Source organism: Schistocerca cancellata, chromosome 8, assembly GCF_023864275.1.
Source record: "Schistocerca cancellata isolate TAMUIC-IGC-003103 chromosome 8, iqSchCanc2.1, whole genome shotgun sequence".
Classification (NCBI taxonomy): Eukaryota; Metazoa; Arthropoda; class Insecta; order Orthoptera; family Acrididae; genus Schistocerca; species Schistocerca cancellata.
Genome location: NC_064633.1, coordinates 42383316 through 42397464, shown reverse-complemented (window position 1 = coordinate 42397464; position 14149 = coordinate 42383316). Strand labels below are relative to the sequence as shown.

The following is a 14149-nucleotide window of genomic DNA, read 5'->3' as shown; positions in this document are numbered from 1 at the left end:
ATTGCTCCCTCCTACGTATATCTCGCGAAGAGACCATGAGGATAAAATCAGAGAAATTAGAGCCCACGCAGAGGCATACCGACAATCCTTCTTTCCACGAAGAATACGAGACTGGAATAGAGGGGAGAAGCGATAGAGGTACTCAAGGTACCCTCCGCCACACAGGTGGCTTGCGGAGTATGGATGTAGATGTAGATGTAGAAGTGCAATTTCTTGGAAATTACGCTAAATCACCTATGTAAAAAAAATTGTTATTATTATATATCTGATTGTTACGATGTTATTAATAAAATCTATGCAACTGTGGTACGATGAAATAGCAGTGATGGTATTTTTATTTGGTTCAAATGGCTCTGAGCACTATGGGACTTAACATCAGAGGTCATCAGTCCCCTAGAACTCAGAACTACTTAAACCTAACTAACCTAAGTACATCACACACATCTATGCCCGGGGCAGGATTCGAACCTGCGACCGTAGCGGTCGCGCGGTTCCAGACTGTAGCGCCTAGAACCGCTCGGCCACACCGGCCGGCGTATTTTTATTTGTCGGGTTTGGTGGAGAGGGCGCAGTGAAACTGCACACTGAAAATCCACCAGTTTACTCCGTCTAGACTACACGCTGAAGAATGAACAACAACAAAAAGACGTGAAGGGGGGATGGGGGTCTAGTTGCAAATGTGACCGCCCCTCCCCCGTGAATTGAGTCCTCGGGTCACGTGCCTGGTTGGCCGCCGTAGCAGGCGGCCAAGGACGGCCCTGGAGGCTCTGCGACACGTGCAGCAGGCGCGACACTCTTACCGTCCCTGAGCAGCGGCTTTCCGTCCTGCCCCGACCCGCGTGCGGAGCCCCCGTACGCGTGCAGGCTCCTCCAGGTGTAGGTGAGTCCCGGCGGCCTGCGCTTCGGACCCGCCGGCGCCAGGCAGTCGGCAGCCTCCTCGGCGCACGACGAGACCTCCTCTGCCGTCGAGAGGTCGCTCATGTCCAGCGCCACCGACAAGAAGTCCTGCGGGCAGTAGAGATGGGAAAAACTGTTCTTTTCAGAGATCGGATCACAACTGTTCACTCCCTGAAATGAATTAGCTCTTTTTCATGACTCACCACTCATTTACAATAGAAAATAAATGGAAGGCACATTGCCCTTTAAACTTGGTTTATTCCAGTACTGTACCTGTATTTTGATCTTATTTGATCCTATTTTGAAGTAACACAGATAATGAGTAAGAATTTTGTATTGTTTATTGAAATTTCCACGATATGACAAAGTTTTTGATTATTGATCTATTTTGCACTATCGTGGTTTTTTGGGTGATCGGAAAATGTTGTAACTTGAGATTTACATTAACAATATATTTGGCTATAATGTATTAAAATTTCATTAACCTCATACAAATACATCGCAAGCCATATATTTTTAAAGTGAACGTTTCCTTCCGAAGACGCCTAAAATCGCAAAATCCGTACCAGAATAAGAAAAAAATATATAAATTTGACTGTAAAACGAAAGTGCTGCATATAGCCTTACGCAGAATAAAACAAGGAAAATATTGGTGTATCACATTTTGCGATGCATTTATCGGTTCGCTCGTAATTAAAGCGTAAATTCGAGTGTCCATAATACAAATCCTATAGTAACAGGAGTCCTCAGGAACCTAATCTGATCAGTTTAAACAAATAAAAATAAAATAAAAACAAATGATGTATACATAACATAATAATGTAATATACATAGCAGTATTACTACGAAGAACAATATCCAGTAGAGACGAACTCCGATGCAGAAGCACTGAGTCGAGTAGGTCGAGCCGCGAGTTGTATTACTGCGTGAGCTAAGACCGCAGAGACCAGAGTGACACCTGAGTCGCTTTGCTCAAAGCTCTGGCTAGAGTCGAGACAGTGGGGTGAGCGTTGAGCGGGCGAGTTCCGAGGGCGGGGGGAGTGGTGAACTCACCCGCTCCAAGACAAATCGTCCGTTCCCTTGCGAGCAGGTTGTTGCAAGTAGTTCCTATGTTATCCGCTAGGTGGCTCTCTGTCCTGTTGCTCGCATCAACTGCCCAGAGGGCAGGACGTGCGACTGAAACGATCGCCGACAGAGTGCGATGCGAAGTTAAGCTGCGCCAGACACTGCACGTGGCAGACGACGCACAGAGACGGCACGGCATATGTGAAACACAAAATCCAATGGGGCACTGCACAATGCAGGCAGCCAAGGTAGAAGCAGGGCAGAGGCCGGCGCTGGCTGTGTTGTGTGGCGTGCACTGTGCTGTGACCAGCAGAGGCGCTGCTCATATGCTCCGTCTCTCTCTCTCTCTCTCTCTCTCTCTCTCTCTCTCTCTCTCTGCCGCGGGAAACGTTTGGAGCTACCGTTCTTTTTTTTTTTTAATCACTGATTGTTCACTCCTTTGAAAGATTCAACTCTATGAATCAGTTCAAGATCGGATCCCCCATCTCTAGCGGGCAGTGCAGATTCAGTATTCGGCCACGCACATGGCGCACAAAATCTGTAACATTTCTCGCACAATTGGTTCGCCTCTTACTTTAAGGACAGAAAGCAGAGGGTAATTCTCCGCAATATTGAGAGTGGTAGTGATGTTCAGTCCCAATGGGGCACTGTTAAGTGGGGCGTTCCCCAAGGGTCGGTACTGGGGCCACTGCTGTTTCTTATTTATATAAATGATATGCCTTCTAGTATTTCTGTTCGCTGATGACACCAGCTTGATAGTGAAGGATCTTGTGTGTAATATTGAAACAGTAACAAATAACGTAGTTCATGAAATAAGTTCGTGGCTTGTGGAAAATAATTTGATGCTAAATCACAGTAAGACACAGTTTTTACAGTTTCTAACTCACAATTCAACAAGAACCGATATTTTGATCAGACAGAATGGGCATATTATAAGCGAGACGGAACAGTTCAAATTCCTAGGCGTTCGGATAGATAGTAAGCTGTTGTGGAAAGCCCATGTCCAGGATCTTGTTCAGAAACTAAATGCTGCTTTATTTACCATTAGAACAGTATCTGAAATAAGTGACACTTCAACACGAAAAGTAGTCTACTTCGCATATTTCCATACGCTTATGTCGTATGGTATTATTTTTTGGGGTAATTCTTCTGGTTCAAAAAGGGTATTTTTGGCTCAAAAACGGGCTGTTCGAGCTATATGTGGTGTAAGTTCGATAACCTCTTGTCGACCCCTATTCAAAAATCTGGGAATGCTGACATTGCCCTCACAGTATATATTTTCTTTAATGTGGTTTGTTGTTAGCAATATTAGCCTATTCCCAAGAGTTAGCAGCTTTCACTCAGTTAATACTAGGCAGAAATCAAATCTGCATCTAGAACGCACGTCCTTGACTCTTGTGGAGAAAGGAGTGCAGTATTCTGCCGCATCCATTTTCAATAAGCTACCACAAGAACTCAAAAATCTTAGCAGTAGCCCATACTCTTTTAAGTTTAAACTGAAGAGTTTCCTCATGGCTCACTCCTTCTATTCTGTCGAGGAGCTCCTGGAAGAGCTAGAAAATTAAGCAAATGCCAGTGTTACATTGTTGATTTTCTTTATTTAAACTTACGACTTGTCACCTGAATGTTTTTTTTTTATATTTCATTTTATCTGTTTCTAATATCGTGTTATAATTTCATGTATTGACTCGTTCCATGACCATGGAGACTCTCCTTAATTTGGTCCCACGGAACAATAAATAAATAAATAAAATAAAAAATAAACCGCACGCTAATGAGTGATACAAATTGTTTTATGGGGGGTCGGACGTCAAACGGGCCGACTTGGAGCAGGAGAGGCACCACAGGACACTTTATTTTCTACTGTCTATACTTTTACAAATAAATTCATAAAACTTTGTCAACATGACCAGGAAGGATTCAGGATTCACACTCATAGCAGTGGAACTGCAAAAAATAACAAAATAACGCTATTTTGTCGAAAGTCGACATCTTGAGAAACGTGGCTGTTGTACTAAGGTTTATAATTTATGAAAAACAGCTACCAGCCAAATGTATGGTTTAAGAAGGTTTATTATCTTCAGACCATGACCGGTTTCGGATTTTACTTTACAAATCCATCTTCAGATGGAAGTTACAAGCATTCTAAGTTGGACCAAGCTTTGTTTTTGTTATTCGTTTGCTGCACTGGGAAAGAAAAGAAATATTTTTGTTGTCATATCGGTAATGGTATTTTTACAAAAGATTTACGGGGTGATTCAAAAAGAATACCACAACTTTAGGAATTTAAAACTCTGCAATGACAAAAGGCAGAGCTAAGCACTATCCGTCGGCGAATTAAGGGAGCTATAATGTTTCATTTAGTTGTACATTTGTTCGCTTGAGGCGCTGTTGACTAGGCGTCAGCGTCAGTTGATGCTAAGATGGCGACCGCTCAACAGAAAGCTTTTTGTGTTATTGAGAGTACGGCAGAAGTGAATCGACGACAGTTGTTCAGCGTGCATTTCGAACGAAGTATGGTGTTAAACCTCCTGATAGGTGGTGTGTTAAACGTTGGTATAAACAGTTTACAGAGAATGGGTGTTTGTGCAAAGGGAAAAGTTCTGGACGGCCGAGAACGAGTGATGAAAATGTAGCACGCATCCAGCAAGCATTTGTTCGCAGCCCAGGAAAACCGTCTCGCAGAGCTAGCAGAGAGCTGCAAATTCCACAATCAACTGTATGGAGAGTCCTACGAAAAAGGTTAGTTATGAAACCTTATCTACCTGAACGTCAACTACCCGAGGCGATGGATCGGCCGCCAGGCAGCCCGTGACAGAGCACTTCATCACTGGCCTCCAAGAAGCCCTGATCTTATCCCCTGCGATTTTTTCTTATGGGAGTATGTTAAGGATATGGTGTTTCGGCCACCTCTCCCAGCCACCATTGATGATTTGAAACGAGAAATAACAGCAGCTATCCAAACTGTTACGCCTGATATGCTACAGAGAGTGTGGAACGTGTTGGAGTATCGGGTTGATATTGCTCGAGTGTCTGGACGGGGCCATATTGAACATCTCTGAACTTGTTTTTGAGTGAAAAAAAACCTTTTTAAATACTCTTTGTAATGATGTATAACAGAAGGTTATATTATGTTTCTTTCATTAAATACACATTTTTAAAGTTGTGGTATTCTTTTTGAATCACCCTGTACTTCTTTTACAAAATCTAATTGCTCATGAAATAGTTTTCTGTTTTAAACTTAGTAAACGTGCAGGTTATTGTACTTACCAGCTGTGTAGTTCTGCCTGACGAAATATTCGTGCGTTTATGTTTTCGAGCGCAAGCTTAATACACTTTTCAATATGCACTATGTGAGTGCTATTCCAGTCAATGGACGTCACTTTCTGACTGGAATAGCACTCACATAGTGCATATTGAAAAGTGTATTACGCTTGCGCTCGAAAACATAAACGCACGAATATTTCGTCAGGCAGAACTACATAGCTCGTAAGTACAATAACCTGCACGTTTACTAAGTTTAAAACAGAAAACTATTTCATGAGCAATTAGATTTTGTAAAAGAAGTAAATCTTTTGTAAAAATACCATTACCGATATGACAACAAAAATATTTCTTTTCTTTCCCAGTGCAGCAAACGAATAACAAAAACAAAACTAGGTCCAACTTAGAATGCTTGTAACTGCCATCTGAAGATGGATTTGTAAAGAAAAATCCGAAACCGGTCATGGTCTGAAGATAATAAACCTTCTTAAACCATACATGTGGCTGGAAGCTGTTTTTTATAAATTATATAACAAAATAAAATTTTTTTAGATATGAAATTTCACCATTTTTTCACTTACTGTTGTCTGCATTTGTTGTGTAACACCCCACCCGTCACTTACCTGGTTTTGGTCTGTGTTCACCCCAGGTAATTGACTAACAGATCAACAGAGAGTGCAAAACTGCCGCAATGTCGGATAACGCAAAGAAAGTAATAGGGCCCTGTGACTCCTGATTGAAATGCGGTGGCAGTGTTGACATTAATTGATTCAGAATTGATCCCTTTTAATTAAAAAGTGGTGGACATTGATGTTATATTCAGCTATTGAACACCAGATGCAAATGTTGAACATAAAATTAATTAAGAAAGTGACTTGGGATTTCAACTACTTGATTGAAAACAGATGCAGTCGATTAGCACAGATTTATTTTAACTCATGACCTTCAATCACCACATCACATGACTCTCCTAACAGGCAGTGGTAATAAAATGCGTTTGCGTGGAGTAAAGCGCGATAAATCAAAACTAATTCCTATCGACTGACCCAGGCGTAATGCGAAGTGGGAGAAGAATTCTACAATACACGGCCCATGACACCCTCTTGGACACTTTGCCGACGTGATCCAACAAATTAATCAGTGGCCGGAGCGGGCGCAATATCACCGAATTCAGTGTGGCAGAGCGGCGTTGTTGTGTGGACGTCGGCCGTCCTCGTGGTGCTGCAAGGCTGCGCTCGTCTATTCACTCCTAGCTATCTTGCTCAGTACATAGCTGAACCAAAACTTCCTATCTCCAAGCTCAATCGTTCCCTAAACTGCAGAGATCCTCACTCTTTCTCAGGCAAGCTGAGTCAAGACCGCCACGTCCGCACTCTAGGCAAGATGGGAACGGAAGACTTCTACGGAGACTTCTCCCAGTCCGCTCTTCGCCTCGGTTTCCCCTCCAGCGAAATCACTTACGCCAATTGCAGCGCAAGTCGCGTTAATTATGCGTCGCTTCACAGTGCCGACCAATGCCTGCTCTGGGAAATGAACAAATTCCCACAAAATTTCCCTTCCTCTCAACCTCTGTTATTTATCTCCTCCCAGGCCACCCATCAAGGTTAGCGTCTGCACAAACACCAATTTTTCCGGAATTCTGACTCCCAGGAGAGTACTTCAAATTCTTTGGTCTCATCAGAGGTCGGCGTATTTCATTCTGTCGCTCTTCACCTGATTTAATTCAGACTCTGTGGACCGTGAATTCAGCGTGAAGTTGCTATAGTCACGAACACGCATATTTTGACCTCTGCTGACCGCTCCACTGTAGCTTTGCGCGGCTTTCTCCCATGTTTAACTGAAAACGGGACGACGGACATTTATCAACAGGCGTTCAAGTTCTCCGTCTGTTTCCTGGTACACCAGCATGGGGTCGGGGTCAACCACCCATGCTGTCACTCATCTTAACGCGGCTGGAGGCCGCGCCGCATTACCGCTTTCTCAGAGCTTGAGCCGCCCTAAGCTGCCTATTGTCGCTTCCCTTCGCAGTTCCCCAGCCGGCCACGGTCAACTCTAAATACTTCCCTGGGGTAAACTAGCCTCCAGTAAATCGACTCGTTTCCACAAAGATTTCATGTCATGTGAATTACTTTAAAACCATCACCCGACATTAATTATTCCAATACGTCCATACTATAGCCTTTACAAGATGCATTGTGCCTTGTCAGTCATTTTGTTCAGCCCAACTGTTCGCTCAACGTGAGTTAGGTGATCTTTAATGACTTCATGTCAGAGGCATAGTTCTTGCCATCTTACAGTCTTATAACTAAATTTTTCTTCACAAGTAAGACAGATTCTTTGAAGAATTTTGCATAGCATAGAAACCATACTTACAGGTGTACGAAACTCTAGAATTTTCCAAATCTATTAAAAACTGGGATAAAAATAGAGACAATTAATTACAAAAATAGATTCTTTTCTAAACGTAAAGTTTGAAACGTAACGGCTCACTCATTTCTTCATAAATTAAAGAGATTCTAGAGTTTCAGACACCTGTAAGTATGGTTTGTATGCTGTGCAAAATTCATCGAACAGTCTCTCTTACTTATGAAGAACAGTGTACCTGTAGCAACAAATGCAGCCAATAGCAAGTGAAAAAATGATGAAATTTCACATGTAAAAAAAATTATTTTGTTATGTTTTTGAACTTCCGCTGCTACGATTGTTAATCCTGAATCCTTCCTGTTATGAATTCACTTGTAAAAGTATAGACAGTGGAAATTAAAATGTCCTGTGGTGCCTCTCCTTCTCCAAGTCGGGCCGTTTGACGTCCTACCCCCCTTAAACTTCGTGTCTAATTAATACTGTCTTTCGGAACAGAACTGGAACCCACAAATTTGCTTTTCGTGGGAAATACGAGAGACTGATAGAGTTACTAGGAGAGTTATGGCATTCAACAAGTTTCTACACTCATCGAAAAAAGCTTTGCATAACCCCGGTTCTTAGAACTCCTGTAGATGGAGGTTTATTGTGGGTATTGTATCACAGACACAGTCCCTTTGACTGTTCAGAGACGTCACTAAACGCCCAAAGATGTAAACAACCACGCATGAGCAGCGCCTATTAGACGGAGGGGGTCCGACAAGCTATCAGTTCCAGTCATTCCACCAGGAATGAGGTACACGGATTGTGTTGTGTCCGTAGTTCAACCATGCCTAGACGGTCAATACCGCGGTTCGATCGCGTCCGCATTGTTTATTTTGTGTCAGGACGGGCTCTCAACAAGGGAAGTGTGCAGGCGTCTCGGAGTGAACCAAAGCGTCGTTGTTCGGACATGGAGGAGATACAGAGAGGCAGAAACTGTAGACGACATGCCTCGCTCAGGCCGCCCAAGGGCTACAACTGCAGTGGATGACCACTACCTACGAATTATGGCTCGGAGGAACCCTGACAGCAACGCCACCATTTCGAATAATGCTTTTCGAGCTGTTACAGGACCTCTTGTCACGACTCAAACTGTGCACAACAGGCTGCATGATGCGCAACTTCACTCCCGACGTCCATGGCGAGGTTCATCTTTCCAACCACGACACCATGTAGCACGGTACAGATTGGCCCAACAACATGCCAAATGGACCGCTCAGTATTGACATCATGTTCTCTTCACCGATGAGTGTCGCATATGCCTTCAACCAGACAATCGTCAGGGACGTGTTTGGAGGCAACTCGGTCAGGCTGAACGCCTTAGACACACTGTCCAGCGAAAGCAGCAAGGTGGACGTTCCCTGCTGTTTTCGGGGGCCATTATGTGGAGCCGACGTACGCCGCTGGTGGTCATACCAGGCGCCGTAACGTCTGTTCGATACGTGAATGTCATCCTCCGACCGATATGCAACCATATTGGCAGCATATTGGCGAGGCATTCGTCTTCATGGACGACAATTCGCGCCCCCATCGTGCACATCTTGTGAATAACTTTCTTCAGGATAACGACATCGTTCAGCTAGTGTTGCCAGCATGTTCTCCAGACATGAACCCTATCGAACATGCCTGGGGTAGATTGAAAAGGGCTGTTTATGGACGATGTGACCCACGAACCACTCTGAGGGATCTACGCCGAATCGCCGTTGAGGAGTGGGACAATGTGGACCAACAGTGCCTTGAACTTGTGGATAGCATGCCACGAAGAATACAGGCATGCATCAATGCAAAAGGACGTGCTACTGGGTATCAGAGGTATTGGTATGTACAGCGATCTGGACTACCAGCTGTGAAGGTCTCGCTCTATGCTGGTACAACATGCATTGTGTGGTTTTAATGACCAATAAAAATGGCGGAATGATGTTTATGTTGATCTCTATTCCAATTTTCTGTACAGGTTCCGGAACTCTCGGAACCGAGGTGATGCAAAAATTTTCTTGAAATGTGTCTTATGCGTCGTCTGTACTTTCTCTTATACATAAACGACTTTCAACATGCAGTTCCAGAAGATGCAGATGTAGTTTTTCTTTCACGTGATACAGAACTCAAGAAACAATAGCAGAGAAGGAAAGTTGCTACTCACCATATAGCGGAGATTCTGAGTCACAATAGCCACAATAAAAAGATTCAGACAAGAACTCAAGAAACATCTTTAAAAGACAGTGAAATCTTTTGTCCAACGATTTTTTATCTGCCTTTGAAAGGTGCTTGAAATCATGCACAACTAATGAGGCACATCAAACCTTTCTCTAAGCTATTTTAGTTTTTACTTTCTTACTAAAAATTTGACTTTTTTCTTCAAAAAACTTCAACTTTTGAGTTTTGTACAGAAATCATTAATTATAATATATTTAAATGTATATAGATATTCTATTATTATAAAGAGTATACAGAGCTTCACAGAGCAGATATGTTTCAATTTATACTGCGATTTCGTACTTATTTTAATGTTTCTACATGGAAGAAGAAGTCCATAATTTCTACACCGACGGAACTTTTTATGAGCTAAGTGCCTAGCCTTTGAAGAGATGAACTTTTTGCACTTCATTTACATAGCTAGTAGCAGCTGATTATGAAGTATTTCAAATCTTCCTCAAATTACTAATTACTTTTTTCTTAACTGCTCTGATTACCTGCAAGCAATTTTGTTGCTATTTTGTCAGAAATTAGAATTTTTAGCCAGCAAAATATAGGTTTGTTCTTTCAAAGATGAAGACACTAGACAGCTGCTACTGATAATGCTATTTATTTACGTAATCAGTGCCGTAACCTGTTTCCGAGAGCTTCGTCTTCAGACGCCTGTTCATATAAAAAAGCACATTTGTTGAACTTTAAACAAGTTTCGGCACATTGTGTCCCCTTGTGATGAAAGACTCTTAGGATGTTGGTTCCCTACGGTAAAAAAACGATGTTGGAAACGATCTATTTGTCCGTAATTATCCTTTGTAACGATCGAATACAATCCAAACAAATGTTTAACATTGGTTAGTTATAGTTATATCTTACTTACGTCGAAAATCCTGCGTAATTTTGTTGGAATGCTGTTACCTTTTATTCACGAAACACTATAGTGTACATGGAGCACTTTTATCATTTGTACACAATTACATTACGAAAGCACCATCCACACACACACACACACACACACACACACACACACACACACACACACACACACGTTATCGCCACCTGGGAAATGTACACAAAGTTGGCGATATCACAAATACAACAGTGCTAAAGAGATTCTCCCTGAGACGTTACAATATGTACATTGATTTGCCAGCAGAAAACTTACAAAGAATAATCGTTACACTATATGTATTTAACAAGCAAAAAATGAAATCAACGGACGAATCAGCCAGTTTGACAAGAAATGTTACTTAAATGATATTATATAATTGTTGTGGTATACACATGGAACTAAATAGGTAGTGAAAATGTTAATATAATTTCTAGTGTCGTATTAGTTATTTATCTATCGCCATTTATTTTGTTCCCTTGTGCATACTGCAATATTTACATAACATCATTTAAGTAAAATTTCCTATCAAACTGCTTGCTGCATCTGTTGTCTTTATACCTAATTAATGCTCATTGAATGTTAAATGTATATTATGTAGGACCGATGGCCTTTGTAGTCTGATCCCTTCAATCCCCACAAACCAAGCAACCTATATTATGTAACGAGTATTATTTGTATATTTTGTACTGTCCAATCAATGTACACTCCTGGAAATTGAAATAAGAACACCGTGAATTCATTGTCCCAGGAAGGGGAAACTTTATTGACACATTCCTGGGGTCAGATACATCACATGATCACACTGACAGAACCACAGGCACATAGACACAGGCAACAGAGCATGCACAATGTCGGCACTAGTACAGTGTATATCCACCTTTCGCAGCAATGCAGGCTGCTATTCTCCCATGGAGACGATCGTAGAGATGCTGGATGTAGTCCTGTGGAACGGCTTGCCATGCCATTTCCACCTGGCGCCTCAGTTGGACCAGCGTTCGTGCTGGACGTGCAGACCGCGTGAGACGACGCTTCGTCCAGTCCCAAACATGCTCAATGGGGGACAGATCCGGAGATCTTGCTGGCCAGGGTAGTTGACTTACACCTTCTAGAGCACGTTGGGTGGCACGGGATACATGCGGACGTGCATTGTCCTGTTGGAACAGCAAGTTCCCTTGCCGGTCTAGGAATGGTAGAACGATGGGTTCGATGACGGTTTGGATGTACCGTGCACTATTCAGTGTCCCCTCGACGATCACCAGTGGTGTACGGCCAGTGTAGGAGATCGCTCCCCACACCATGATGCCGGGTGTTGGCCCTGTGTGCCTCGGTCGTATGCAGTCCTGATTGTGGCGCTCACCTGCACGGCGCCAAACACGCATACGACCATCATTGGCACCAAGGCAGAAGCGACTCTCATCGCTGAAGACGACACGTCTCCATTCGTCCCTCCATTCACGCCTGTCGCGACACCACTGGAGGCGGGCTGCACGATGTTAGGGCGTGAGCGGAAGACGGCCTAACGGTGTGCGGGACCGTAGCCCAGCTTCATGGAGACGGTTGCGAATGGTCCTCGCCGATACCCCAGGAGCAACAGTGTCCCTAATTTGCTGGGAAGTGGCGGTGCGGTCCCCTACGGCACTGCGTAGGATCCTACGGTCTTGGCGTGCATCCGTGCGTCGCTGCGGTCCGGTCCCAGGTCGACGGGCACGTGCACCTTCCGCCGACCACTGGCGACAACACGGATGTACTGTGGAGACCTCACGACCCACGTGTTGAGCAATTCGGCGGTACGTCCACCCGGCCTCCCGCATGCCCACTATACGCCCTCGCTCACAGTCCGTCAACTGCACATACGGTTCACGTCCACGCTGTCGCGGCATGCTACCAGTGTTAAAGACTGCGATGGAGCTCCGTATGCCACGGCAAACTGGCTGACACTGACGGCGGCGGTGCACAAATGCTGCGCAGCTAGCGCCATTCGACGGCCAACACCGCGGTTCCTGGTGTGTCCGCTGTGCCGTGCGTGTGATCATTGCTTGTACAGCCCTCTCGCAGTGTCCGGAGCAAGTATGGTGGGTCTGACACACCGGTGTCAATGTGTTCTTTTTTCCATTTCCAGGAGTGTATATACTGTAATATCCCTGAGAGAGTATTTCTGTGGCATTGTTGTATTTTGTTCGGTGCATTATGTAATGTGGTTATATATATATATACATATGAAACAGATAAGTGCTGATATACTCTACAGTATTTCGTGATCACTAGCCAACAATATTCCAAAGAAATTAAGTAAGATATAACTACAGCTAATCAGTCTTAAGTGTATTTTTGCATTGTGTTCGATCATTATGAAGGATAGTTCCGTTCAAATAGGTCGTTTCTAACATCGTTCTTTAACGTGCGGCTCCACAATCCCAAGAATATTTCATCACAATAGAGCATAAAGAATCAAAAACTTAAGTAAACTTCCACATCTATACATCTTGATGTGAACAGCCATCTGAAGATAAACCTGGCGATTCATAACTGGTTATGGCGCGCTTTTAATGGAGAGTGCTGGTGTCTTCTTCTTTGAGAGAATTAACCTAAGGTTTTTATTATTATTTCCTCAAAACTAGACCTCACGCTGCTCATGCTGACACCCCATTTGTCCATTTCCCAGTCGTCGTTTTCCTATGAAAATACGGACAAAAGTCCATTCTGTAAATTCCAGGCCGTCAAGTTTTCTCTCCACTGGTGATTTGATCAAAAAGCCATTAAAATGGGTTTCGCACAAATGAAACAATAGAAGTAGAAAGTTTTCGGGACTATAGATAGATCATAACCTTATGTGGGAAGTCATTGCCTAGAACTAATAAAATACCTTCGTTTAGCTACGTTTTTAGTAAGTACGATTATTGATATAAGTAATTTAAAAATAGAGAAAGTGGGTTATTCTGCAGACTCCATTCACTAACAAGTTACGGAACCATTTTCGGAGCAAAATAGACATATAGGGATGATATTTTCTGAATACAGAAACTTCTTATTACGGTTATGTCGGGAGTTACTTCTATAACACACTGCAGACGCCGCTTCAAAATCGGTGTTATTTTAGCAGCCTTTTTGCCTATAGATACAGGGTGGTTTAGACAGCTTTCCTCTGTAACTTACAACGTAGTAAGTGAAAGGAAATAGGTAAACGTAAGAAACTTGACTCTTTCTACGAAGTTACAAACATAGTTCACTTAGTTTTTTTGCAGATAGGAACAGTAACGAGTCGTAATTTTTTTTTAAAATAAAACACTTTTTTCCATCACGCTTCTGATGTATTTAGATAGATTCTGTACAATCCTATTTAAATCACATTCCTATTAATTCTATTTACGAACCTAGAATCAAAGTTGTAGAGATGGATACAATATGATGTACATAATAGGTTGTGTTCAAAAGAATGATCTG

At 43.0% G+C, this 14149-nt stretch overlaps 1 protein-coding gene across 2 annotated transcripts in view; it reads right to left on the bottom strand.

Annotated features, from left to right (window-relative positions):
- The window catches only part of LOC126094604 (protein white-like), a 316644-nt gene that overhangs the window by 244440 nt on the left and 58055 nt on the right, over positions 1-14149 (bottom strand). For both annotated transcript variants that reach the window (XM_049909079.1, XM_049909080.1), the window contains exon 2: positions 801-1005. In XM_049909079.1, coding sequence (XP_049765036.1) covers positions 801-1005 — 205 coding nt within the window. The remainder of the gene's footprint in view (positions 1-800; positions 1006-14149) is intronic.